This window comes from Netta rufina (assembly GCF_964035555.1).
Source record: "Netta rufina genome assembly, chromosome: 4".
Classification (NCBI taxonomy): Eukaryota; Metazoa; Chordata; class Aves; order Anseriformes; family Anatidae; genus Netta; species Netta rufina.
This window is the reverse complement of record NC_140127.1, coordinates 26,948,558-26,974,496: the sequence shown is the minus strand read 5'-3', so window position 1 is coordinate 26,974,496 and position 25,939 is coordinate 26,948,558. Positions and strand designations below refer to the sequence as shown.

General features: G+C 35.5%; 1 protein-coding gene across 1 annotated transcript; it reads left to right on the top strand.

Moving 5' to 3' along the window:
• Nucleotides 1–826: 826 nt before the first annotated feature.
• Nucleotides 827–24,885, top strand: ANXA10 (annexin A10; the record flags this gene model as incomplete). The annotated part of the gene is made up of 12 exons (XM_084286199.1): nucleotides 827–844; nucleotides 10,801–10,882; nucleotides 12,775–12,869; nucleotides 15,026–15,139; nucleotides 16,147–16,237; nucleotides 16,854–16,933; nucleotides 19,194–19,247; nucleotides 19,398–19,491; nucleotides 20,956–21,051; nucleotides 21,674–21,732; nucleotides 23,875–23,997; nucleotides 24,817–24,885. The coding sequence occupies 12 exons, from the start codon at nucleotides 827–829 to the stop codon at nucleotides 24,883–24,885; spliced, it is 975 nt and encodes a 324-aa protein (XP_084142325.1).
• Nucleotides 24,886–25,939: the final 1,054 nt, after the last annotated feature.

Here is a 25,939-nt window from a genome sequence, read left to right as displayed (position 1 = left end):
ACATACAGACTGTTTCTGTACCTCTATTTTATATTCCTGTTTTTTTTTGTTTTTTTTTTTTTTCTGAGGAAACTGTATTTTCTCAATGCCTTATCACAGTAATAATTGTCATTACCAGGGGAAAACAAAAGTAGCAGGTATGAAAAATGTATTTTTGCTGTCATTTGGGTGGTTTGGATTCAGTGTAACTCTTCAAACACAGCAATGTTATAGAATTTTTGATCATCTCTTGCAGGATTTTACAAATTGTAACTTGTATGAAAACATCAAGGGAGATCTTCATCTACATGGTTCTACTGAGGCTCAAGGGTCTATGCTCATTACTCCAGATAACGCATAATGGCTATAAAGCATCCTCTTATGCGCGCCAGGTAGAAATATTTATTAGAATAAGTAATGAGCTCAGTGATTTCAGCACAAGAAAAAAAAGGAGCTAAACCAGATCCAATCTGAAAAGTAAATCATTAACACAAGGCCTTTCTGCAAGTGAACATTTCATTCTGTGACTAGCTGAATTCTGATTCTTAAAATCAACACAGCAGAACAGAGGGTGTTGTGCTAATGACTCTGTTTACTTACCTTACAATCATATTTACTCACATATGATTAATGACTAAGTATACAGTGAATCTATAAAACCTGAGGACATACAGTACCAAGCGGTGTTCCTGCTCCATTGTACTTGGTGTCAGTGTGATTGGATGGTTTCTCTCAATTCTCTAAAACAGAATGAGATAACTATTCCAACTTTGTTCACTAAACGGTTAGCTTTATTTTAGGGAAGTTACTGTTTTGATCTCAACAGAACTTGAAGACTTGCATCAAAATGTATTGTGGAGATTATGTGAGTATAATGATCTGTTCTCTGAAATCTCTAAATTCTTCATTGCTTCTGAATTGTTGACATGTGCTGAGACCCATTTCCCTCCACTGGTAGAAATTAATATCATGTGAAGTTCATTTATTTGAGATTTATGTCTAATTCTGGGGTTACCGACAGTATATATGAAGTGTCTAAAATGAAGTGTAGAGAATACAGAATTATCAGTTCCTGCTACCTGTTTGTGAGTTTGTGGGTTTTCTTTACTTGCACTAAGCTGTTGAATGAGACACAAAGTTGCATACAACCACCAAATCGCATTAAACATTAAAATATGAGTTGTTCAGATGATACCACTAAAAAAAATAAAACCACCAGTATTTTGGTGGGTTTCTATTTTCAAAGCCTGCATAACTGCATAAAGTAACTACACACTTTTATCACTCACAAGCATTTGTTTTTGTTCACATTGTGAAAAAATATTTTAAACTAAAAAGTGGTACCTGTAAAAGCACTATAACACAGGAAAAGCTATTGATTATTGTTCCTAACTAATAAATTGTAGAAATATACTAGATGCTTCCATATGATCTCTTCAAGAAAATGAAAGTTCATACTGCAATTTTAATTCCCCATTCTGAAAACTACTGTTAGTTATTATTTTTTGACAGCAAAATATGAAATCGCTTTCTGCACCTGGCAAAATGATAATTATGTTCACTAAGGATTTTCATGTACTTTAATTAATTACTAATAGGAATAATGAGTCATTCCTCTTAAAGGTGTTTTGCATGTGCATTCCCAATAAATTTATGGATCAATGTAGAATTCTTTAAAGAGTAGACAGGTATTTTGTTACTTACTTTGTCTAAAAGCATAATTGCACTAATTGTTTGAATCTCTTCAGTAAAATATTTCTTCCTATAGCATTATATATATATATATATATATATATATATATATATATTTTTTTTTTTCCTAGAGAACTAGATCTTGAATGGCTTTTACCAATGTGTCTGGTTTTCTACAGTTTGGGATCTTACATTCTTTACTAGACCAATTAGTAACTGAAAAGGGATTTTCTTCATTTCCTATTTTCTCTTTTAATTAATAACAACTAACCTCTTCCTGATAACTAAAGCAAGAGAAGAACTACTCCACCTAATAAACCTAGTAGATGCATTTCAGCTGAAGAACTCAAAAAGTTCAGTTTATTTTCATCTACTGATTTACCAAGACCAATTGTATTTAAATCATTGACACTGCATCTTCAAGTGATATGTTGCCTGGTATAAAGGGTAGTAAATTATAAGAAATTAAAGGATAAATTATTTCACTTTTAAGTCATTAAGATTAGTAAATTATATTTGTAAGATAACAATATTGCACTAGGTTGGTAGCATTATCAGAAAAACCTGATAGATTATATACTGATTCTTCACTGAGGGAGATGATTATGCCAGCTATTTTAGGCTTCATTTAATGTAATCATTCTGCATTAATCAGCCCCTAAGACTGACTTAAGCAAAGGGGACTTTAGATCCTAACTTGATCCTCTCAATTGCACCAAAATACTGGAAATTAAATGTTGGTGTGAATATCGTCTCTCCATTCCCCCTCCTTTAAAACATGTAAAGAGACTCTGATTAGCCCTTTGTTTTTCTCAATTATAGAAGTAAAAGAGCAGAAAAATGAATGTAGACAATGTAGACTCTGCCTCATGAAGGACATCAAGATCTGATTACAGACTTTCTCTGAAAAAGTATCTTTGTGGATTCTCGGGCTGGGTAAATTTTTACTCTTTAATTCCATTTCCTCCATGTGATGTGGGCTGGTAAGGGAGAGAAATTAAAGGAGGTTTGTATCAACTAGCTCAGTGGCTCCTAACCCGTGGAAAGGACTTTCCAGCTGAGGAGAAAGAAAGGGCGAGTATAATGTAGAGCACATGCAAACATCCTCTCCTGGATGTCTGCCGGTTCCTCAACAGAGAGTCCATTATGGAGCAATGGCACTTTTCTCACATGGGACTCGGCAACAAAACAGCAGAAAATCACTCTTCTAAGAGCACTAGCAAATCACAAGCAAGAAAGCAGGACTCATGTAGGATGGAGTTGTGAGTCACATTAATTTATTGCCTACTCTCATTAAACACAACCTTAGATTGAGGACAAATCTTAAGAGCATGCTTTAGATCTAAATGCCATTTTGAAGAAATCTCAATAGACTAATATACTATTGATCTAGAACTTTAAGAAACAGGAAAAAGGAATTAGAAATAGTGTTTTTCGTGTTTTGTTTTGTTTTGTTTTTCTCTAAATTTAGTTGATTCTTTAAGGTTATCTTCTTTATGTTTTAAATATTAGTATTTGCATATGTTATATAAAAACTGAATAGGATGGAGCCAACCAAGATTAAGAGTGAGATGTAGGAAGTATTCACAGCAGTAGTTCTGAGAGATTCAGCAACACTGTGCAACTTCATTAGCAGAGATTACATACAGGAAATGGCTTCCCACAGTACGTACAGAGGTAAAACTACTAGCAACCAAATAAGAAGACATCTGTACCCTCTCTGAAATACACATATAGGGAAAGATGGAAGATTTTGGACAAAGACTGAATTTTCTATGTTTAAATGTTTCTCTCCCATTACTGTCTCATATATTATCCAGATGAAGTATAAAACATACAATAAACTCTCACAGTGAACTAAAATTACTCGTGAACATATATTGTTTTTTAATAATAAAGTTGCACACAGAGGATATCTTTGCAAAAGTACAGCTATCACATAGCATGTAGTTAGCTGTTAAAGCAAGCATTTTATTTTAGTAGATATTCCTTATGGGAAACATTCAGACTAAGGAATCTGACTTTGATGGCTTGTTATCAGCAGAATGACTTACTGAACAAATATTATTAGAAGGTTGTTCATACTTGAGATTGCTTTTTCCATCACAAGACTGAATTGCTTGAACTTTGTGTATCGTGAATTGATAAAAGCAGCCTCAGCTTTTGCAGATACTTTTGTTGAACTGCTTATGACTTTGGTCAGGAAAAGGTATAACTTCCTTGCACTTGTACAGAAGGCAGGTAGGGTGCAAGTATGGTTCTTCAGACTTACCAAAATTGTATAGTCTCTTTCTAGTCTGTATCTTCATTTTTATTCATTCCATCGTCTCCACAGAAAGCTGCTCTGTTAGCATTGCCATTTTGGAATCAGTTCTTTTCAAGAGTTAAACTCACATGTGCAAGCAAACGCAGATATGTATAAACTGGAGGTCCCAACAGCACCACTTCTATGGAAATAAATCTCTGTTTTTATAAATACTTGTATGGGTGAGTCCAGAGCATTGTATTTTGAGAAATTAAATTCAATGAAAGTAGCTCTAACTTCTCCTCATCACGAAAACTGCAATACAACTTTCACCACTGCAGATTGAACTTTGCCATGAAATACAATTTTTGTTCCCAGGAAATAACAACATAATACTAATTTTAAGTGTGAAATTCAGGATCACAAAGTTGGTGTAGCATGAATTTTAGATCTTTTTTTTTTTTTTTTTTTTTTAATGTCCCATGTTTTGCCCTCTTCCTGACTTTAGCAGTTTTGTATTTCAGCACCTATGTTGATTAGTTCTTTTGTACTCCAGTGAACCTCTGAGTCACTTCTATTTGAAGACAGCAGCCACATAGCATACTTGGTTTTAGTCTGGAGACATAATACTTCCTTGAACTTTAGTGTAAGTATACAGTAGCTGATTACAAATACATAATTAAACTGGGATTTTCCTACAGAGAGAAACTCAGATATATTAAACCCAGAGTTGGAGAAAGCACTAAGAGCCTGGTCTGCATTCCTTCGAGATAATGGAAATAGCCCTAGATGCTTTAATATCTGGTTTGAATCTTGAAATGCCTTAATGATTAAGGACATACAAGAGCATTTGTGTATGTTACCAGATTTTCCTCTTCTAAAATTTCACTGATAAAGCCAATTTCAGCAAATTAAAACTGAACTAACATTACAGTAATGACCAGAAAAATTAAACTTGGGAAGAGCCTACTTTTAACAAAACAAACTTATTCAGCCTGTAGCTGAAAAGCTAGAATCTAGTTTTTAGCATTATAAATTATAACTAGAAGTGCTGAACTAGAAACAATAACACCTTTGTCAAACTATTTCTTAAGAAAAGGAAAGGTGTTATCAGCATAAGCATAGCCTTTTGTGTGTGTGTGTGTCTTAATCCACTGTTCAGCCGATCCTGTTCGCCTCTGAATTCATCTTTATAACAACACAGTGCTCAAGATCCACAACATGCTTTCTAGTCATTTTTGCTGAGGGTTAATACTGCTGTTCCTGGGCGCATCAGTAATTTTTTACCTTGCTTCTATCTAGGAGGGCTTCTGATAAAAGCACAGATTGTTTATTTGTTTTGGTTTGTCTTGTTTTTTAGGTGATCAGCCACAGTAATTCTTGATGCTCTGTCTCACAGTAGTTGCCACCTCATGTTTTTTATTTTGCAGAGGGAGCTGTAGTGACTTATTCATTTGATTTATGATGTGCTCTCTGCTCCTGTAAAATATTTTCAACTAATCTGCAGAAGGAGTTATTGTAATGTGATTGTTGCCTCAAAGCTGCTGGAATCTGATGATGGTACCAGTGCTCTGTCCCTCGTAATAATTCATCCTGATCAATGGGGAGCTGTTCCTTGAATTACTCTGAACCTGCTGGACGTTTCATTCACTGGAAGGCATTTAAGGTTTATTTTTTCTGTACGTAGGTAGACTTCTCTCTTTCAAATAAGTTTCACTAGATGTTTAGGATCTTCTCATAGACTTTTGGAAGAATTAAGCGCATTTTAAAAAAACAAGCATTAAGTGAGAAAAACTCAAGAGGGGAATAACTCAACATCCCTGTAGTAACCATCTTAAGGTATACACAAGAAAAATAATGAGATCATATTATTAATTTCCCCATGCTTTTCAGAAGTTACAGAAAAAAAAAGAGACATGCAAACGTAACAGAAATGGCCATAGACTCAAAACTTCCTGTCAGAGTCCAACAGCTTCCAACCATCTTTCTTCAGATATTCCACACATGGAGTGTACAACATTTAGTATCAACCTACCTATTCAATGATAATTGATGTTACACGGGAGTTTTAATTTAGAACTATACAAAACATACTGAAAACAATACAAATGGAAGCAACATTTAGCAAAACACAGCAATTGCACTACACGGTTCAATACCCACATGATTCCTATTACCAGTCCCTAACACTCCCTGCTACAAACACTAAGCTTCATAAGCACATCACTCATACCTAGCTCTACTGAGCCTTCTTCCATTACAGGGGTTTATTGGTCAGTCACATCTGACTTCAATAAAAATGACTGAAGTGAAACAGCAGCACATGCAACTACACTCAGGTGTTTAATCAACCCTAAAAATGGCCTACTGCAAAACAGGACAGTAGAAATTCTCTAACCAAAGGTAATGGAAATGGACAATTTGCTGCCCTGTGGTTGTCTGCTCTCTGAACAACATTCAATCTGTACTAATTTAATCCAGAAACCAAATGCCTCTATTGATCTGCCCTGTCAGTTTGTGCAGTGATGAACACCACAGTAATACATGCGTTTCCTAGGCACACTTAGACATGCAAACCTTGGGCCCGAGGCTATGGAACCTGGGCCCTAGATTATGGGAACAGAGCCCCAGCTTTGCCAAGGTGATCACTGTTTTGGTGTATTTTTTCATTTTATTCAGGAATGTTGAGCAAAAGAATGTTGTAACTACATGCACTTCTAAACAACTACAAGATTGTAGCAAACCTTTACAAAACACAGTGCCTGCCACAACCTCCTGGCTTCTCTCTCAGTACAGAAGATTACTGTGATCATTCAGTCTTGCTCAACAACTTGAAATTATACCATCTCTTCCATGCTTACACTTTCCCCATAACACTGTACCAGAGGACATTAGAAGAGCCAGTTTCTCAGAAAAGCAACCTCTTGGATTTCTGTGTTACGTTTGAAGCAAGTTGTTTTTTACCTTCTCACCTGCCATGTAGCATCTTGTCCTCACATGATAGTACTGCCACTATCGCCTCTGCACTACTTGGCTATGCCCTGTCCTCTCTGACAAGGGTACAGATGGTCTGTGCAGGATTTACTTCAGACAGGTCTGTGGTTGAAGAAGCAATCCCTGTCTCTACTGAACTGTCTACTAGTAAATTTCCTAGGCTCTGCCCTCCATGGTAAATATCACACAGATCCCTGGAATTCTTTGCTACAGCACAGAAAACAAATGGTTGCAGCACACAGTATGTGGTAGGCTTTCACTGCCAAATCATACTGAACTCAGACCCCAAATCAACAAAGTTTGCTGTAAAGGTTTGGCTCTGACCTGCTGGTGACCTTACATCAAAAATTCAACGAAAACAGGTGGAATCAAGTTTATGAAGTGATATACTCCTGAAGGTTGTGCAACTAAATGCATAAAATGAACCAGGAACAACTCCACAGGCTTGTCAAAGACTGGAATTATGAAAGTGGTTGCAGGATAGAACTGACATAGGTTGTGATGGAATAAATCTTCCTAAAGGTTAGATTGGGTATACACCACAAAATACCAGGGTACTTTCATAAAGGTACATTGCAGCAGTAATTCTGTGAGCTGCACCTACAAGAAGACATCAATTAGTAATGCAGAAATTCCTCCCAAGGATCCTGTGCATATGATGTAAAACCTAGAGCTCACTTCAGAGAACTGTTACATATTGACAGAGTGCTGAGCCTGCTGAGAAACCACTCAGAAAATCCAAATCCAAGGGACACTGGAAATCCTCATCAAAAATAACACTGGCACAAATGTCTTGTGGGGTATGAATGACAAAGCCAATTACAATGTGTACACTACAGGAAAATTTTAATTCAATTTTAATTTGTTTAAAAGTAAATAAAAGGATGAAGGTTCTTCCGCTCAAAGGGAACCTTCATATTTAATTTGATTCTACTTAAAAGCATTATGTCATTAATTAGATCCTTGCTAGATCTAATATAAGGAGTTTACTAGATCGTGTTGTATCTGCTGATGGTGAATGAGGTGGTGAATACTTTCTAAAAGAAGTGTTCAGCAGCCCCACTGAGCCATGAGGGAACTGAGCCCATTCAAGTATCCATTATTTTGCCTGAAAGATAAATTGCAAGAGCTGTGTTTATTTCTTTGGTCAAAAACTTCCAAGTCTGCAAATCTGTGTATTCAAAACTGGTTTTGCTTTTGCTATGATGAATCCCTTCATTATATTCTTGCAAATACTCATTCATGCAAGGCCTTTTTGTTGTTTTTGACTGCTTCATGAATAAAGATACATATTCAAAATTTTAGTTCCAAGGACTATGCAGGAATCCACAGTTAAAGCATCCATATAGTAGATTATTTGTGATTCTAGTGCAAATATTGTAAGTGCTGTAAAGACTAAAAGTGACTTAGTTGTTCACTTTGTGAAACCACAAACCTGAAATTGTGAAAGGAAATACTTTGAGATAACTAATCATTCTGGGAATGGAACCTGTTCATAGCTGTTGCAGAGATGAAGAGCCAGCATTGCTACTTTAAATTCAATTTGATTAAATATGTACATCCCCAAGATTTTCTCTCCCCACCATCCTTCTGACTAGCAAGGGCCGTGACAGGTTCATAGAGCACTAAACTGAATGCCAGATACTCTTACACATTCTATCTTTGGTTTAAAGTCTATCCTAAAAGTCTTTGAGTCTTGTATGTATAACTCGAGATCCATTTACATCCTATCGTTCTCTATTATTATTCCCATCAAAACATTTTCTGTTTTGGCAACTCTAACATAATATTTTATAACAGTTTGGTTTTGGACTTATTTTGTTTTCCCTCTCAAGATTGATGAGCTATTTTAGTAGCTCAGACATTTTGAAAGGCATGAATTACAGAGGCAGAAAGCTAAATTTCATTTTCCTATCTCAGAGCATACATCAATATACATTTTTGATCCTGCATTCTAACAGTATCTTCCAACACTTCTTTCCATAGTGATTTTGTTTATCAGTAAGCTTCAGGGTGGCTTGTCCAGCTACCTGACTATCAGCCACAGAGTTCATGCATTTCTGTCTCCTGGAACAGCGATCTTTGATGCTCTGCACTATTTGGCATGCTAGCAAGGAAAGGGGAGAAATAATCACAACTAGCACCTCGTACCATCTGGCCAAACAGAACTTAAATTACACACTGCTGCCAGTGGCACGTGCCTCAGAGACTTCTGGTGAACAACATCTGAAGAGCATGTGTACTATAAGAAAATAGGAAGTCGTGAGGACATAAATACTCAATTGCTGAGGCTAATCACAACCAACGGATATGTTACATGACCAGTGAGGCTCAGGACACACAGACAATTCCCACATTGAAAGGGGAAGATGGGGTGGAAGATAGCTTGTGGATGAGTCTGCAATTCAATTTAGGTGATACATTATGTATCACCTAATAAAAATTGGCATGGTCTCATTGTCATCTCTGTGGTCAGTGTTTCTCTCCCTATCTGCAAAGAAACTTCTCTCATATTTTCCTGATAGTTTTTAATGAGTAAAATGGTAGTATGTATTTTATGTTCAGTTATAAAAGTAGAGCCTTGTACCTAAAATGATAACCAAACTGCAGAAAGGTATTTTTGTCAGCAAATACTTTCTTTTTTTGTGTGTAAAGTAACTCCTTTAAAAATCTTAAATTTCTGACCATACATTCTTTTCCTCACTTAGCCACTGACAATTTGCTTGCCCCTACTTTTGCTTGGTAGGCCTGAAGTAATCATCAAACAGATCAAAACATGTTATCTTCCTTCTCTTCAAACATACCTACTTCTTGCTTGTTTCTTTTAAATTCCTTTCCTAAAATTGCAAGCCAGGAAAGCACATCATTAGTGGCCATACACAAAACCAGTATGTGTATGTCATTACTACTGAAGGCACCATATACAAAAGGCTTTCAAGTGTATGTAGAGCAAACAAAACAAAACAAAACAAAAAAATAATTAACGTAATTAGTGTTCCTCCCAATTCTAGGTATTTGTATAAAAATACCATTTGCATTTGTAAATTATATCCCATTCTCCACTTAAATGGAAATTTCTAGTTAAAAGGGTTATTTTAATCAGGTGTACTGACTGAGAACTGGAATCATCATAAAAGATAACCTTCATACCAGATAAATCTGAAAAGGCAGGTAGTGTCCTCAGAGGAACTAAAGAGGTTAACCGAGGGACAGAGCTAAGCAGCTTTCAACCTCAGTTATTTTCATCTGTATACTCCTAGATCTGTGATTCTATCAAAATGAGTACATCAGTTCCATTTACTATTCATGAATTTCATAAAAAGAATAAGAATGTATGAAACAAAGTATCACTGAGAATGAACTGAAGATAATTTAATCAGTTAAAAAGCAACTAGAAAAATGGTGTTGCCTTCTATGTGGCAAACCAGAAAGATCTCACACTTAGCAGTAACATAATTTCTTTTAAAAATTACTAGCTTTTTAAGCAACCTAACATCTCACAACATCTCATTCATTATTTTCCCATTAGTCCTTTCAAATTAGAAATATCAAGAGAAATAGATATTAAAGACTGTCAGGGATATAACAAATTAACTTTGAAAGATAAAAGAATATTTTCAGAAAAAGGTTAGGAAATAGAGAAAACACAACATTGCTGTTACATCTTAATGAGAAAAATACATTATATTAAAACCTTATTTTTTCATGCCTAACTTACACAGCCTTCCTAGGGTTTACTGCAAATTCCGTTTCATAAATTTAAACCTTAGCATACTCTTCCACATAAAGCAAAGATTGCTTAACCTTATGATTGTTGGTTTTTACCAGAATTATATATTCAGTTAAAGATGTAAAACACCTCAACTAAAGGCTTCTTTCTCCTTTAGCAGACACAAGGAACAATTTTTCCTGCTCCAAATTTTAACCCTATTATGGATGCTCAGGTGCTAGGAGGAGCCCTACAGGGAATTAGTAAGTATCTTCACTGATTCTAACATGTTTGTTATTTCAGAATAAGGCATAGATAGATAGATAGATAGATAGATAGATAGATAGATAGATAGATAGATAGATAGATGATAGATAGATAGATAGATAGATAGATAGATAGATAGATACTTGTAATATTAAAAGCATCACCACGTATGTGTTGATTCTTAAAGGTATCACAGTAAGACTCACTGGTGATGTCCAAGTAACTTATGTATTTGCAGGAACTCAGATATGATTAAGATTAAACTAAAACAGATACCAACACTTATAGTAGTGAATGCTTTCCTTGAGAAAAATAGAAGTTTACGTTATGTCACTACAGTGAAGGACTAAACCAGAAATTTTTAATTGTAACTTCAACAATTAACTATTAACAGAAACTGTTGTGCCTTTTAAATAGTAGTAACCAAGAAATAAAAAGAAACGGAGAAGACATTTTTAAAGTATTGACTACCTTTTCCTCCGGAGGAATTTTTGCTTTCAGTCTATGGATGAAAAAGAAGTGTTGTTCACTGCTATTCCTCTACATTTTCCTTTGTTCCTTTCCTCTGATTTTTTCTGGTTTCCTGTTGAACAAAGTTGGTATTGCTGAGGATCTGAAAGATGATTTTTTTTCACTATCATGTAAAACATATTCCTCAAATGAAGATTTTGCATGTGTCACAGTTTTTATATCTCTCGGGATTTTCACAAGGTAGTACAGCACCAAATCTTGCATTCTGTTTGCAATTTGTTTAAAGGAAAACTGAGGGATTCAGTCTTAATGTCTAATGAAACACTGTAATGGATATTACTAAGAACAACAAGAAGTAGCTTTTTTTGCTTAAGTTCACTACAGGTGAAGTTTTACTTAAACATTTTGCTAGACTTTAAATAGCACTTTTAATGCGATGTTGCTAACATGACAGTATAAAGATGATACTCGTCATTTCCTATTGTAAATACATATGCATTAACCCTACCTTAATTTACCTAGCAAAGTACATAGAACAAAGTTCTAGTTTCAAAGAGAACTGACAAAATATGAAATTCAGCTTACAACAGTTTAAGTGTCCATAGTCTTTACAAGTACTGACACCTTTGGCCCCAGGTTTTGCACACAACATTCATTCTTGTAAAGAGGATTAGTCACATGTTATTCCACTGATGCCAATGGTGTTAGAAAAATGAGTAAAGTTATTTAGGCATTTAAATATCCATAACAAAATGACAAAATAATTTTCAGAATATGTTAATCATTATCTTCTTTTTCCTAAGTAGCTGATACTGATGAGTTATGGAAGTTTAGCTCTAAACTATCGTGACCAAGCAAAAAAAGCATAGGTAACCTTCAACAAAATGCACTCCGAAATTGATTTTTAAAATAAATTATTCCTTAAAACTTCACCATTTATCTTTTATAGTTCCTCTGAACATAAGTATCTTCCAGTTTTTCAACAAATGGCCTGAATTTGTCATTCCCATTAAAGAGGTCCCTAATCCTAAAATGACAATTTAATCAATATCAAGAGGGCATAAAAGCATGACTTCCAGGCTCAGCCACAAATTCTTCTCATACGCCTAGTTCTGAACAGATGAAAGCTGCTATCTGTTTTATTGATGCTTTCAAATCCATTTCGCTTGAGAGAGATGGCGATACATCTCATAATAACATACACTTCACTATTTGCTGGTATTATGCCAGCAAGTGAAAGGTACATAAGCAAAGCAAATATCATTGATTTGGTAAATACCAGTGGGATATTAATCTGTTGGTCTGTTTTTTTTCAAGAAATTAGGTTAACGTTCTTGAACAAAACATGAACAATCACAAGCCTAAGTAAATAACAACATTTTGTTAATTTAGAGTCTGTGTCATGTTTCTCTTTCAGGTTGTGAAAAAGATGTGTTGATTGACATCCTGACGCAGCGCTGCAATTCACAGCGGCTTATGATTGCTGAGGCATACAGAGACATATATGGCAGGGTATGACAGGTCCACTCTGTACTTTCCTTACTTCTGTCTCCAGTGCAGTCGGTCAGTCCTTCTCTCAGGTCAGTCATTGGAGTCAAAAACCTGGTGGACAACTGGCTGGCGCCAACAGACTGGCACACAGTTCCCCTCCCCTTACTCTCACTACCTCTGAAGTTTTCAAAATGTCATTTATACAGCAGAATTTCTGCCACACTATTAGGAAAAAAAAAAAAAAAAAAAAGGACATGCAAAGTTCCTTCTATAGCTCATTCTGTTCCTTTGATGACAAAGCAAGATTTTTTGGAAAGACTTAATTCTTCCTCTAGTCTGGGGGAAACATAACATGTTGTGGGAGAACATCTTTTCTGCAATACTTTTTCCAAGTCTTTAGAAATATAATAAAAGAGTATTCTATTTGGGTTGAAACACCAAAAAACCACCATACCATCAATTACAAGGAGCTGGATTCTTACTCAGTCACTGATTAATGTTCTCAACTCAAGCATGGACATTCTCAGACCTTACGCCATGCAACCCTACCCAGACAGTAAGCATAGTACTTGTCTGAGACACTTAATGTTAAACCTATGATTCTTTGAAAGGTGTTTCAAAATTTTTAATGTATTTTATCTAAATTTATCATATCTAAAACAAGGTCTTTTTTAATGTTTGGACTACTGAACAGTTAAAGGTTTGTGTTATTAAAACATAAAAAAAGCCCATCAGAAGAACAATGCAAGTTCTCAAATGTATAAAAAGAGATAGATACCTTGATCCCATTTCCAGATCTACTATCGGTAACTAAACGATTATCACTGACTACAGAAGATACCTTGTAAAAAACACAGAACCAGTTCCATGACTCAGACATACACAGCCTTTAAAATTTAGTGAAGACAATTAGGAAATATTGATAATGACAACTTAGAGTTGTCTTTTCTTATTTTTTATACTTAACTTTCCTTAGTTCTGATTGCAGGGGTACTTTTTAATTAGTACCCATTTGTATTATTAACCCATTTTCCCACAGGCATGTTGTCATAAGTGAAATATCTTAATGAATTAATTTCTATTCCATGTGTGATTTAGTGGTTGTCAAACGCATCTAATGTGCATTCAGTGAAGACTGTGTGTTTCTTCATCATAAAACTATTTTTTAATGTGTAAGCATCCTCCTTCACTGCTACTCTAGCTACTAATTTCATAACATGCAGATATATATCAAAAACAATGTACACACCTGAAAAAGGTACCTCTCCTGTACAATAACAGTTTATATCATAGAAACCATTTCTGATACTCCTTTAATTTCAGACGTAGGTCAGAGCCTATCTGAGAGCTGCCCAGTGGGGGGAAAAAAATAAAAATAAAATAAGAAAGAGAAAAAACTGCGTAAGGTTAATCAGAAGAAGCAATTGTATAATAATCAGGCTTTTGTCATTCTCAGTGTTTTGAAGGAGGCTACTGGGAAAGGGGACAGTGGGAAGGAAACTCTCATCATTAGTCAACTTACTGGCAAGTGAGTACTGAGACACAGCTGGGGGAAGAGGAGAGCTTCCTTTTTATTAATCCAGCATCTGCCAGAAGTTGTGAATTCCTTTTGAATAAAATATATACATAAATTGAAGCACAGAACCTTTCAGTAAGTAATCCAAAGCAGAAGTTTTTATGCACTGGGAGCAATAATTTCTTAAATTAATTGCATAGTGAATAACCCTGAAAAAAAAAAAAAAAAAAGTAAAAGAAACTGCCTGCGTGTTATGGGATTTGACTTCCATGGGCTTAGCTCCCACAGATTCACACAGGGACTATGCCACGGGAAGCTGCAGATGCTCTGCTGCAGTACTCAGGTTTCCAAGCCATTAAATAGTAGTTGCACTTTAACCCCTGAATTTTCTTCTGTATTCTAATAAAGCAAAAATCAACAAGCCTACGTGGTCTCCCTGCTTGTGTATCTATTGCCATCTCACATGTACTAAAAGGAGTAGGAACTATTTTTAAAAATATCTTTGTTACATAATTTTCTCTAGAACTCATCTCGGACAGTTCACCTTCATTCATCTTGGACAATTCATTCATTTACAAAGAAAAGTGCTAATATTTTTAAGCTGTCTTTGTGAAGCATCACTGTTGAAATAATCCTGTCTATGCATTTTTTTCTTTTCAAGGATTTGATAACAGACCTAAAAGAGAATCTCTCTCATCACTTCAAAGAAGTCATGGTTGGCCTGATGTATCCACCTGCCTCCTATGACGCCCATGAGCTCTGGCATGCCTTGAAGGTACATCTCTAATTAAGAATTACTCAGGCACATGGTCACCAATTATATTACTGAACATATGTTTAATTGATGTTTTATATATTTAAATGGTTGATAAACATCTGGAAAGGTACTTCGCAGTACACTAGGATATGAGAGCTAGGGGAAGTTTATTTATTTATTGGTATGCTGAAAACTGCAAAAATTATATCCTAGTCATGCAACAAATACACCTGTGGTAAACTGGGTAACTAAAGATATAGTTTTACAGGGAAATGTAAGGCCCTGATCTTGCAAGCATTCTTGTATGTTACGTACAGAATTAATTTGAACAGCTGCATTAAATACTGGCTATGAACTTTTTCCACATAGAGGTTCCTGTCTTCTATTTGAGTGGGTATTCTGGGAAAGGACAAGGTAGCAGCAACCACCAGTTTTATTCCACGTCCTGGTCCCAGTGCCATAAACTAAGGCTTTACCTCTGCAGAGATCAATACTTCCTTGGCATAGCGTGTACATAAATAAACACTTAAAACTACCCTGTGACAAGTCAATGACCACTCCACTCAAACTGAACCAATTGCACATTTTCAAGAAAAATAAATAAATAAATAAAAATAAATAATCCTTTTCTTCCCAGTGTTCCTGGCTTAGAAGCAGCCAGAAGCACCACACAGTACTGGTGTTCATATTCACTTCAGCTTGCCTGAATGCTTGCTGGGCATGTATGCTCAGTCTTTGCGTCTCATTTTTTTTCAGCAAATCCTGAATTCTTAGTCAAGCTCTAAAATTCTTCCCATTATGTTTCTGTCAACAATTCAGAGTACGTAGGAGTATATTTGCAGTACAAGGTTCTACTATTAATTTAAAGTCAATTTCTATTTAAACAGGTAGAGTATGCAAAGGTGCACCATACACTGCTCCAGCAGGGACTGCTATTCTTTTATTACATCTAATATATGCCTTGCTGTCTTCTGAAAGCTGTGGTTTCTAATGAGATCTTTTCATATTTACTTCTTTCTACATAGGGAGTAGACACAGAAGAAAACTGTCTGATTGACATATTAGCCTCAAGATCAAATATGGAGATATTCCAGATGAAAGAAGCCTACTTAATGCGTAACGTATTTCACAAGTGTACAGTAGCAGCTGTAATATGTGTATTAGCCTGGATATATTAGCATGAGAGAAGGAACTGAACTACAAGAACTTTTCAATGCTAACTGGTTTCCTTCTTCCCCCCCCCCCCCCCTCCTCATAACTATATTTTAAAAGGTAAAGCAAAATGTTTAAAATTTAAAATATGACACAGCATTTTTGAGATTTATTGCTGCCTATTGCATTTGAAATACCTGGCAGCCACATTTGGAGATGTTCAGAAACTTTGGGCACACTTTTTCAAAAGAAAAACATGAACAGTTTTTCTCAGAAAGTGCTTTCTCAGGCTGAACTCTCAATTCACCTTCTCTAGAGGGTTCTTTCCAAGTATCCTGCCATCAGACAGCAGCAGCAGTGGCAGGGCTGCCAGGTTAGTGGCTGAGGCCCCCAGGCAGGGCAGAGCCTCTCTGTGGTTAGGTCCATGCGGAATCCACAAGGGTTCTTGTTCAATTATCACCTTAGAAAATGGGCATGTATTTGCAGCCCAGTTATTTGTCCTGTGTTTGCTAATCTTCATTAGTAATATTCAGAGCATGTTCATTTTTGATTTAGATTACATGCTTTTGTTTTAACCTAGAATATAATAACGATCTTCAACAAGATATTGATTCTGAGACTTCAGGTCACTTCAGAGACACGCTTATGAACCTTGCTCAGGTACTGTAAAAACAAACAGTATGGCGTATTTATTAAAACTCAGAGCAACTGTTGATACTATTTGAGAATCCTTAAATACTAAAGTGACTGCAGCTCAGGTTAGCTCAACAGGGATACACTTCTGAAAAAGAGAGGGGAAAGAGCAGATGAGGAAGAGAGCTGGCATTACTTCATTTACTTCAACTTTGACTTTGGTTTTCAGATGGAGACAAAAGTCAACAGCGTATTTTATTAGTAAGTCCCTGGATATTCAGCTGCTGACCCTCCGGTCAATCTGTCTCATCTCAGAAGGAGTCTACTTTCATATACAAAAGAGATTTTCATTTTTAAAGCTGTGTTTTCTCTGTTGTCAGACTATAAGGCTCATCATCCAGCCTAGGCATTTTGAAAAACTGGAGATATATCCACACTGGACTGTGAAAGAATGCATTATGCAGTTCCCTGTTTTAACCATTACGTTCTTTGTACTACTGCACATGCTAAATCACAGTACGTGTGCATGCCGGCACAAGAATTCCCACTATCACACACCGACTTTTGCGGTATTACCAGTTTGCAGTTTTATGCTGCAAAGTTGTTGATCCTTGTGAGATTGTGATCTGTTCTCATTGAAGTCACCATGCTCAGTATCTTTAAAATGTATTGTAAACCAGAATAACAAATAATGGCAAAACAAATGTCAGCAGATAATAGCATACATAAGGTATATCTGTATTTCTCTGTGTGTTTGTTTGGGGAGAATGTTTCTTACTATGACTTGAAATGACAGTAAGCTTCACTGAGGTACAGAGATAAAAAGCTGATGTTTCAAAGGTGGTAGCTAAAAACAGGCAATATTTTCTAACATTGGAGTACTTTTCCCTCTAATAATGAAAACTCTTCCATGCTTAAGAAATGAAGAGCTACAGATTAGGCAACCTCACTTCTCACCTTTACTAAATCCATGGGAAATTTTTACTTGTCAAGAGAATAAATTTAAAATAAATTATCTCAGTCTAAATTATTAGTCTTTGTTAAACCACAGATAGTCATGAAGAGGCCTGATATCAGCAACTTTGTAGATAAGATCTAACGGTTATTTGTTTCAAGATAAAGAACAGTTGCAGGAAATTAGAGCTTTACTAACCTATACTGTGTATTTTATATTTATTAATTGAATCATCCATGTCTGGATATGGTTTTATATTAAAAGTCAGTGATATTTCACTGGAGAATATCCTTTTTCATTCTAGTTCTATCCAACTCAGAGAAGATTATTCTATAGCAACTTTTCCAATGCATTGTTTTCTTTCCAAAGCCCATTGCTTTGATTTCTGTTAAATCCTGAGACTGATGACACACACATCTAATTGCAAACAGAAGTCAATATGCTTCACACATCGAGAGCAAACTACTCAACTGCTATAGTGTAGTAATTACAGTTTTGATATCCACACTGAGGCACATCAGAATTTACAGAAATCAGCCATCAGTCAGTGTATTGCAGCAAAATCCTCCGGAAGGAAATGGTTCTGGAATAGTCAGTTCTTCCTAAACAAATTGTATGTAACTTTATGCAGTCATTCCGGCATGATTTCCTTCAAGTAATTTATCCCATTACTAGGAATTCCACTCTTTGCTGTGTGAAATTCTTACAATTTCATTAAAATACAAATTATTTTTTTTAACAGGAAAGAACAACAAATCAGTCATTCTACAAGTTTCCAAACAATTTTCTAATCTTACTTTTAGACAATTATTATAAGCAGGCAAAAATTGCCATTGTTTGATGTGTTTGCTCCTACAGTTTGTGCAGGAAGAAAAAAAAATGAGAAAGGATTCTTCTGGCAATATGCCTATTGATAAGAAATAAGCAGTGAATGGCAATTTTTATACTTGTTTTCCCCTCGCAGTTACATATTATTGTAAGCAATATAACATTCATAGCATTGGCATGGTGGCAGTAAGGTAAAGTCTTACTTAAAATCAAACTAAAAATGGGATATTTATGGGGCCAGTTTATCCACTTCCATGTTTTTTTCCTCTCATAAGACTGTCATTCCAGAGTTCCTCTGCTTACAAGAAATTAATACATAAAATGACAACTTGAAGATATTTTCTATGGTTGCAAATTCAACTCTTTAATGCACTGACCCAGTGTAAAACTCTGTGTGTGGTATCTCAAGAATCACAACACAGCATCATATAGAGAAAATGTCATCTTCCTACATTTAGGATTAAACTTTTGAATAAAGTTATTTTATATTTTTTTTTTCCCAAGGGAACAAGGATGGAAGGATATGCAGATCCTTCTTCAGCCGCTCAGGATGCAATGGTAAATAAAGTCACATGTGGGCTTCTCAGACATTAAAAAAAAAAAAAAAAAAAAAAGCAAAATGCAAATGTTGAAAAGTGATTAAAGTGATTAAGTGATTTAGGACTGACTTAAAATCTTCTGTGTTTTTTCCTTTTTCTGGCATAATAGATTCTATGGGAAGCATGTCAGCGGAAAACAGGCGAACACAAAGACATGCTGCAAATGATTCTCTGCAACAAGAGTTACCAGCAGTTGTGGATGGGTAATCCAGCGGTTCAGCTGCTTGAACATACAGTGGAAAGGAAAAATCTCACTTGCTAATAAAAGCATGGTTTACATACCAGGAAGCTCAGTGTGCAGCAGAGTATTAGCCTGAAACCTAAGTTTGAACTTTTGGAGCTCTCAGAATCCCGCTGATGTTAATGGGATTTTGGAAGTAATGCAAAGTTGAACTTTCCTGATGCCTACAGACAGCTGTAGATACAACAGCTAGATGTCAGAAGGCCTAATAAAAGAGTAAAGAATGCATGGCCAAAGAAAGATAATAGGCTAGGGCTGCACTCAGTGTGCACACAACACAACATGACAAGGCAGATTTTTCCTGTTTTTCTTGTTTTTTTTTTCTTGTTTTTCCTATTTTTCTTGTTTTTCCTAAGTAGCTCTTAGCTATGAGTGAAAACACTTTGGGAGAGCCACCTTGAGAGAGGCAGTCAGAGTATTCCCAAAAAATGTTTGTATGTCAAAACACATTGCGGTGTTGAAGCATCTCCACAGAAGTTTCGAAGAAGTTTTTGATGGGTGAATTTGCAAGGTCCACATCTGCTCTCCTAATGAATATACACAAACACAGGAACATATTGGAAAATTTTATTTAAAACTACATAGTCAGACATAATTACAGATTGAAAAAAAAAAAAAAAACTTCCATTATAGAAAAGAGACATCTGTTTGGTGACAAGAGACATCTTTTGCTCTGCAGTGGAAAAAAGTCCACTTGGTGACAAGTTTGTTGTTGTGCACCTAGCCCTATTTCTTATGCCAGCTTACTACAGCAGCTTAGAACTACTTTGCTGTCATGGAGCAACCAAAGAATTCCTCTATCATGACTTCTGTAAGGCTGGTGATGGTGGGATTAACGCAACATAACATTCCTGGTTATGCTCTGTGTCCAAGAGATTTGAGGATGTAGTTCTCCTTAAGTTCTGTAGTGGGCAGTGAGCTGAAAATTCTCCTGCTCTCCTAAAGCTCATGTAGGCATGCCCTGTATATTTGTCTCTGAAAATCCACATGCTTGCATTATCCAAAGAGTGTACATGTCTGGATACTGATATGTTCTATGTATCACATGCTTCTCATAATCTTTGAACCTTTGAACAGTATTAGCCAAGCTGAGTGTGGAAGATATCTTACTGACACAAAATTCTTACAAGTTTCGTAAGCACAGGTTGGTAGAGAATTTATTAAAGCTCCCTGTTGAAAAATAGGGTTTGGTGTGCATCCATTTTAAATCCTATCTGGAGAATCTAAGGAGAGAGTGTCCTGGAAGCCAGGTTTCAGGCTACTCATTTAGATTGCCTTACTTGGGGTATATAAACTTAATGAAGCATTGAAAAAGAAATGGAGAGGAAAAATAAAGTCAAGAGTTATAATACTGGGGTGAAGGAGGAAAAAAAGGAAGTTGATCATCGATAATGAACAATAATAAAGGAAGATTCTTTTCCCCAAGTTTTTCAGGAGTTCCAAAATATCTCTGGGCAAGACTTGGTAGATGCCATTAATGAATGTTACGATGGATATTTTCAAGAATTGCTGGTTGCAATAGGTAACATAAAAATATTATAATAGCAGTGATCTCTTAATAAATATCTAATATGATATATCAGATAGAACAATACTTTTTCTGATTTTTTTCTCCACTTTATTCTCCTATGCTGTGTAATTAGAAGTTTTGGAGATAACTAGAAAAGGGTTTTTGAACAGAATTACTGTTCCACGTTCGTGTAAAACTAAAAATGTGTATATGCAGCATGAGATTCTGACTGAGCAGAACTAATAGCTGTTCTTGATTTGATAATAAATTTTGTGTGATCAATGATAGATGCACATACATTAAATCAGTGGTGAAATTTGTCAGGAGTTTCACTGGTATACAAACAAGCATTAAGCTTTATGTGCCTTTGTTTTCCATTTATAGAATAAGGTTCATAATATTTCTATGCCAATATCATAAGAGAGTATCCACTAGTATTTAATAGGCCTTCCTATGCAAAATTAATGAGTACCCATGCAAAATAGGTACCAGACTTTGATTTAACTGATAAATGTGATCATGTTTTTGAAAACTCGTAGCATAAATTCAAGCTGAGTCATGGGTAGCACTACCCAGGCCAACAGAAATGATTTTATAATAATCTTATGTTTACCTGTTGTAACTTCTCTCCTAGTTCTCTGTGTTCGTGACAAGCCTTCCTACTTTGCTTACAGGCTTTACAATGCAATTCACGTAAGTAGTCCTCCATGTATCATAAAAAGCAGCTTCCCTATTTTTTGTTCACTTGTTTACTCTTAAACAAGTACTTACAAATCAATCTGTTCAATCTTTATGGTGTGATCGTGTGTTTTGAAATTTTTGATACCTAAATAAATTTCGTAGCAGTACTGCCTACACAACAGTTAGGATTTACCAGTAACAGTAGTAGGTTAAATATTTAGATGTTTTTACAGATATGTCTGGTACATGCCTTTTTCTTTTTCTTTTCCTTTTTTCTTTTTTTTTTTTTTTTTTTAACTGAAAGCTTTTATTTTCTCTGGACTGTATCTCCACCTGCTGTGCAGAACTGGATATGCACTTTTCATACTATGATATTTTTGGCTCTAGAGATTTAATAAGTATCACAAGTAATTAAATTACAAATTACTGTTACAAGAAAACAAATTGCCATATTTTCTTGTGGGCCTCTATGTATACATGCAGGTTCCTCTACCTTTGTGCGTAAGTACTAACACACTAAGCCAAATGAGTGCCATGGTGAAACGTAGGCCAGTGCAAAGAAAAACCTACAAACAATTCCTACAAGAGGTCACTGAAAATATTTCCATTTGGTTTTCATTCATTAGTGAAAATAATGAGGCAGTAATTAGTGGAAATAATTAGAAATTATATAAAAAATAAAATATAACCTTTTAAGCATAGCCTTTTAAGCATAATATTTTAAATATGATCTTCAGAGGACGGTGATAAAAGTAGGCCATGGATAAAATGTTACGAATCGTTTTAGAATGTGGATGGCAAAGATGGGATTCAAGCCAGTACCATTGAGCAAAACTATTCAGCAACACTTCAACAGGGCCCCAAGTACCCTCTTCCAGATGCTGCTGCTACTGCTGTCAGCTCTTTTAATCAGACCTGTGGCAGCAAAGAACCAAGGAAATTCCTGCAGGCAGAGAGGAAGAGGCTGTATTTTGAGTGATCAAAAGAGGGTTCTGGCACATGCCAAGAAGCGTTGCCAAAAGTACCAGGAAATACCAGCTAACAGAAAAAGTAATGTTTCTCAAAGGTCCTGTATCAAGAATACTTTTCAGATTAAAATCTCATTTTAAAATTTAAAAAATATCATGCAGATAAGTTTTCTTCAGTATTATATTCAGATAATGTGTGTAATGCATTCAGATAACTTCAAAAAGTTTTGAAGGACTAAGAATAAACATCTGCATCTTGTTTTAATTAGTATCTTTTCTCTGTTTTCACAAACTGTTTTAATGAACACGGATAATGCTTGGAAGAAATGCAAGAATTTCAAATTGTGTCTGTTTTTGTAATCAAGCTATGCCCAGATTACACCGAAAGCTTTTTACACACCCATTACAATACAACATAAAAAAAAAAAACACACAGGATTCTAATGCTTGAAATCACAGTCCATAGTGGTTTATAGGAAAGATTTTAATCTAGCCAGCAAGCGTGTATCAAATTCTCCATATGCAGCTATTTTAACATCACTTATTACTTGCCTTTTGGGGAACAAGATTTCAATACAAATAGCTAGACAATAAAAGTACCCATTTGGCTCTATACAATCTAAATTGGTAATCAGGACCCACAAATCTATTTTGATTACTTTTATTGCCACTAGATGTCTCCATTCTCCATATGATCACAATGTGAAAATTTGATTAGAAACAATTAAAATAAAACACTGCTGAATACAAGCTATCTAAGTTCTAAATCAGTGGTTAAAAATCTCACTGAATTCACACTGGGGAGCAGCTGTTGTGAAACAGATTATTGGCTTTAATATAGGTTGACTGGACTCCATAATGAAGTCACAACAGCTAACTACAAAACCCATTACCTATGACAACTGGCTAAAGTTCATGTTTTTTCTCTTTAAAAGGCTCAGTGCATGTTAAGACACACTTATATGTGGGGAATCTCAGTTATTCACTAATATGAATTCTATTATTCAAGTATGCGAACTCTGAAGAACAAAACCTTTCAAAGCCTAAACTCCTTTAAAATCTAGAATATTTTTATGGGTGCTCTAAGTCATCAGCTTATGCATTAAAAAGTTATATTATCACGTACAGACAGGCAAACACATACTGTCCAATTGCCAAGTTTCCTCACGTCTTCTTTTCTTTTCAGGAGTTTGGATTCCACAATAAAACAGTCATAAGGATTCTCATTGCCAGGAGTGAAATTGACTTGATGAATATACGCCAACGATACAAAGAGAGATATGGCAAATCACTATTTCATGATATTAAAGTAAGTTTTTACACACTTTGCATATATTCAGCACAGGCAGCATGTGCAGAGCCCTGCTGGAAAAGTACTGAGGGCTAATCTCTATTCACTCCAATAGATTAAAAAATAAATAAATAATAATTTAAAAAAAAAAAAAAAAGTAATGTTTAATATCCATAACATATCTTTTCAGTGCCTCAGGCTGACCTTGGTAAATAAGCAGTAGATTCTTGACTCACCCTCACCCTGTGTGATTTTGTCCCTCCCCAGCAGTAGCAAGAGGGGGAATAAAAAAAAGGGCAGAATATTCTGAGGAATATGTTGCATGAAAAGTTTCTTACACTAATTATACCATCTTCTTTTGCACTGTCCTGCAAGGTTACACTAATACCAGACTGCTGTTACCCTTGTCTGGTCTTATCCTGGAAGTTCAGGTGTCAACCTTCATAAAAACTTTCCCTCTTGTACTCTTGCTCCATATGTTAAATCATAACTTTAGGACTGCTGAATTGTACAAAAATGACTCTTTCTAAGACCCTTTGCATTTTGCTTGTTGCTAAACTCCAACTGTAAGATATGCAGCAGCTGTAAGAAGTTGCTTGTGATTTTTTGGTATTGAACTCAAGAAGCATTACACTGAATTGATTGGACTTTTCAAAGGTGGATTGCTTGTAGGTCCCCAAGTAACCAAAGCCTGAGTTAAGTGAAATTAAAAAATCTTGGCCCAGAATCCTTATAAAAACACTAATATTTTAGAAAACATGATAACTTCACTCTAGTCTTTGTCACACACAAACAGAAGAAAAAATAAGTACAGTCACAGAATTTTTTCTCTTGCAGCATTTTGCTTCAGGTCACTATGAGAGAGCTTTACTTGCTATCTGTGCCGGCGATGCTGAAGATTATTAATGAAGAAGATGATGGATTTTGAAGCCTGTATAAATCTATTTTAAATGGAAATTGAACCTGTACACAACACACTGTAAGAGATACCTAATCTACATAATATAATTGAAAAATCAGTGCTATACATTTGTTAATTTTAAATCTTTCTTGAGCCGGAAAAAATATGTAAACAAACGTTGTCAGAAACAGAGCTTTCTCTCTATTTCTGCCTAATATTTCTGTTAGTATAATTAAATGTAAATTAATGGAAGAACTAGTAAAAGAACTTTATGTAAGCATATATTTATCATTTAGACTTGCAATGTCCCAAACCTTAGACAATAGATGCAGAAGAACCTATTCACTTCTATTTAGGAGAGAAAAAACATTTTACTTTATTTATTTTTAGCAGACAGATTTCCTCCTTTAAATGTTTTTTCCCCTCTTCTTAAAGTTCAGATTTTATGCTCTGAAACAGTAGTTTTATTACGTTCAAGTTAAGCATCTGTCCCAGTCTATTATCAGTCACTCACTGAAGAATACTCTTGTATTCTTTTTCATTTAGCACACCTACTTAATACATTTCCCTTTTTCTGTTTGAAACTAAAGAAAAACATAACTAAGTACTGATTTAGTGCCATGCACTGAAAATCGCAGGACGAGGAAACACGGCATGGCCTTCTGCAAACTGACCCAGCCTGCCCAACGGTTCCATTTTGAAATTCCACTGTCATTTCAATCATTAACTGAATATGGATATTCTGGGTGCTGAGGTATTCCTAGGGTGTCTCTTATGGTGTAATTTGTGAGCTGGCTAATAATGGGTAACACTTCACCACCAAACGAGTTTCAAACAGACAGTGCTCCTGAACCCCAGCACACGTAGTTTGAGAACATTTTGTGACAACTCATACTGAAGCGAATAAAGGTGGCAGAACCCTGCCTCAAGTCATCATCCCGAAGGAAAACATAACACTTCCTGAAACATTTTGAGCCTATTCCGTCTATCAACTGTACCCTCTAGCCTATTTGTATCTCCTGTCAGTCCTTTATGTAAGGGATTTAAAAGCAAGCGTAA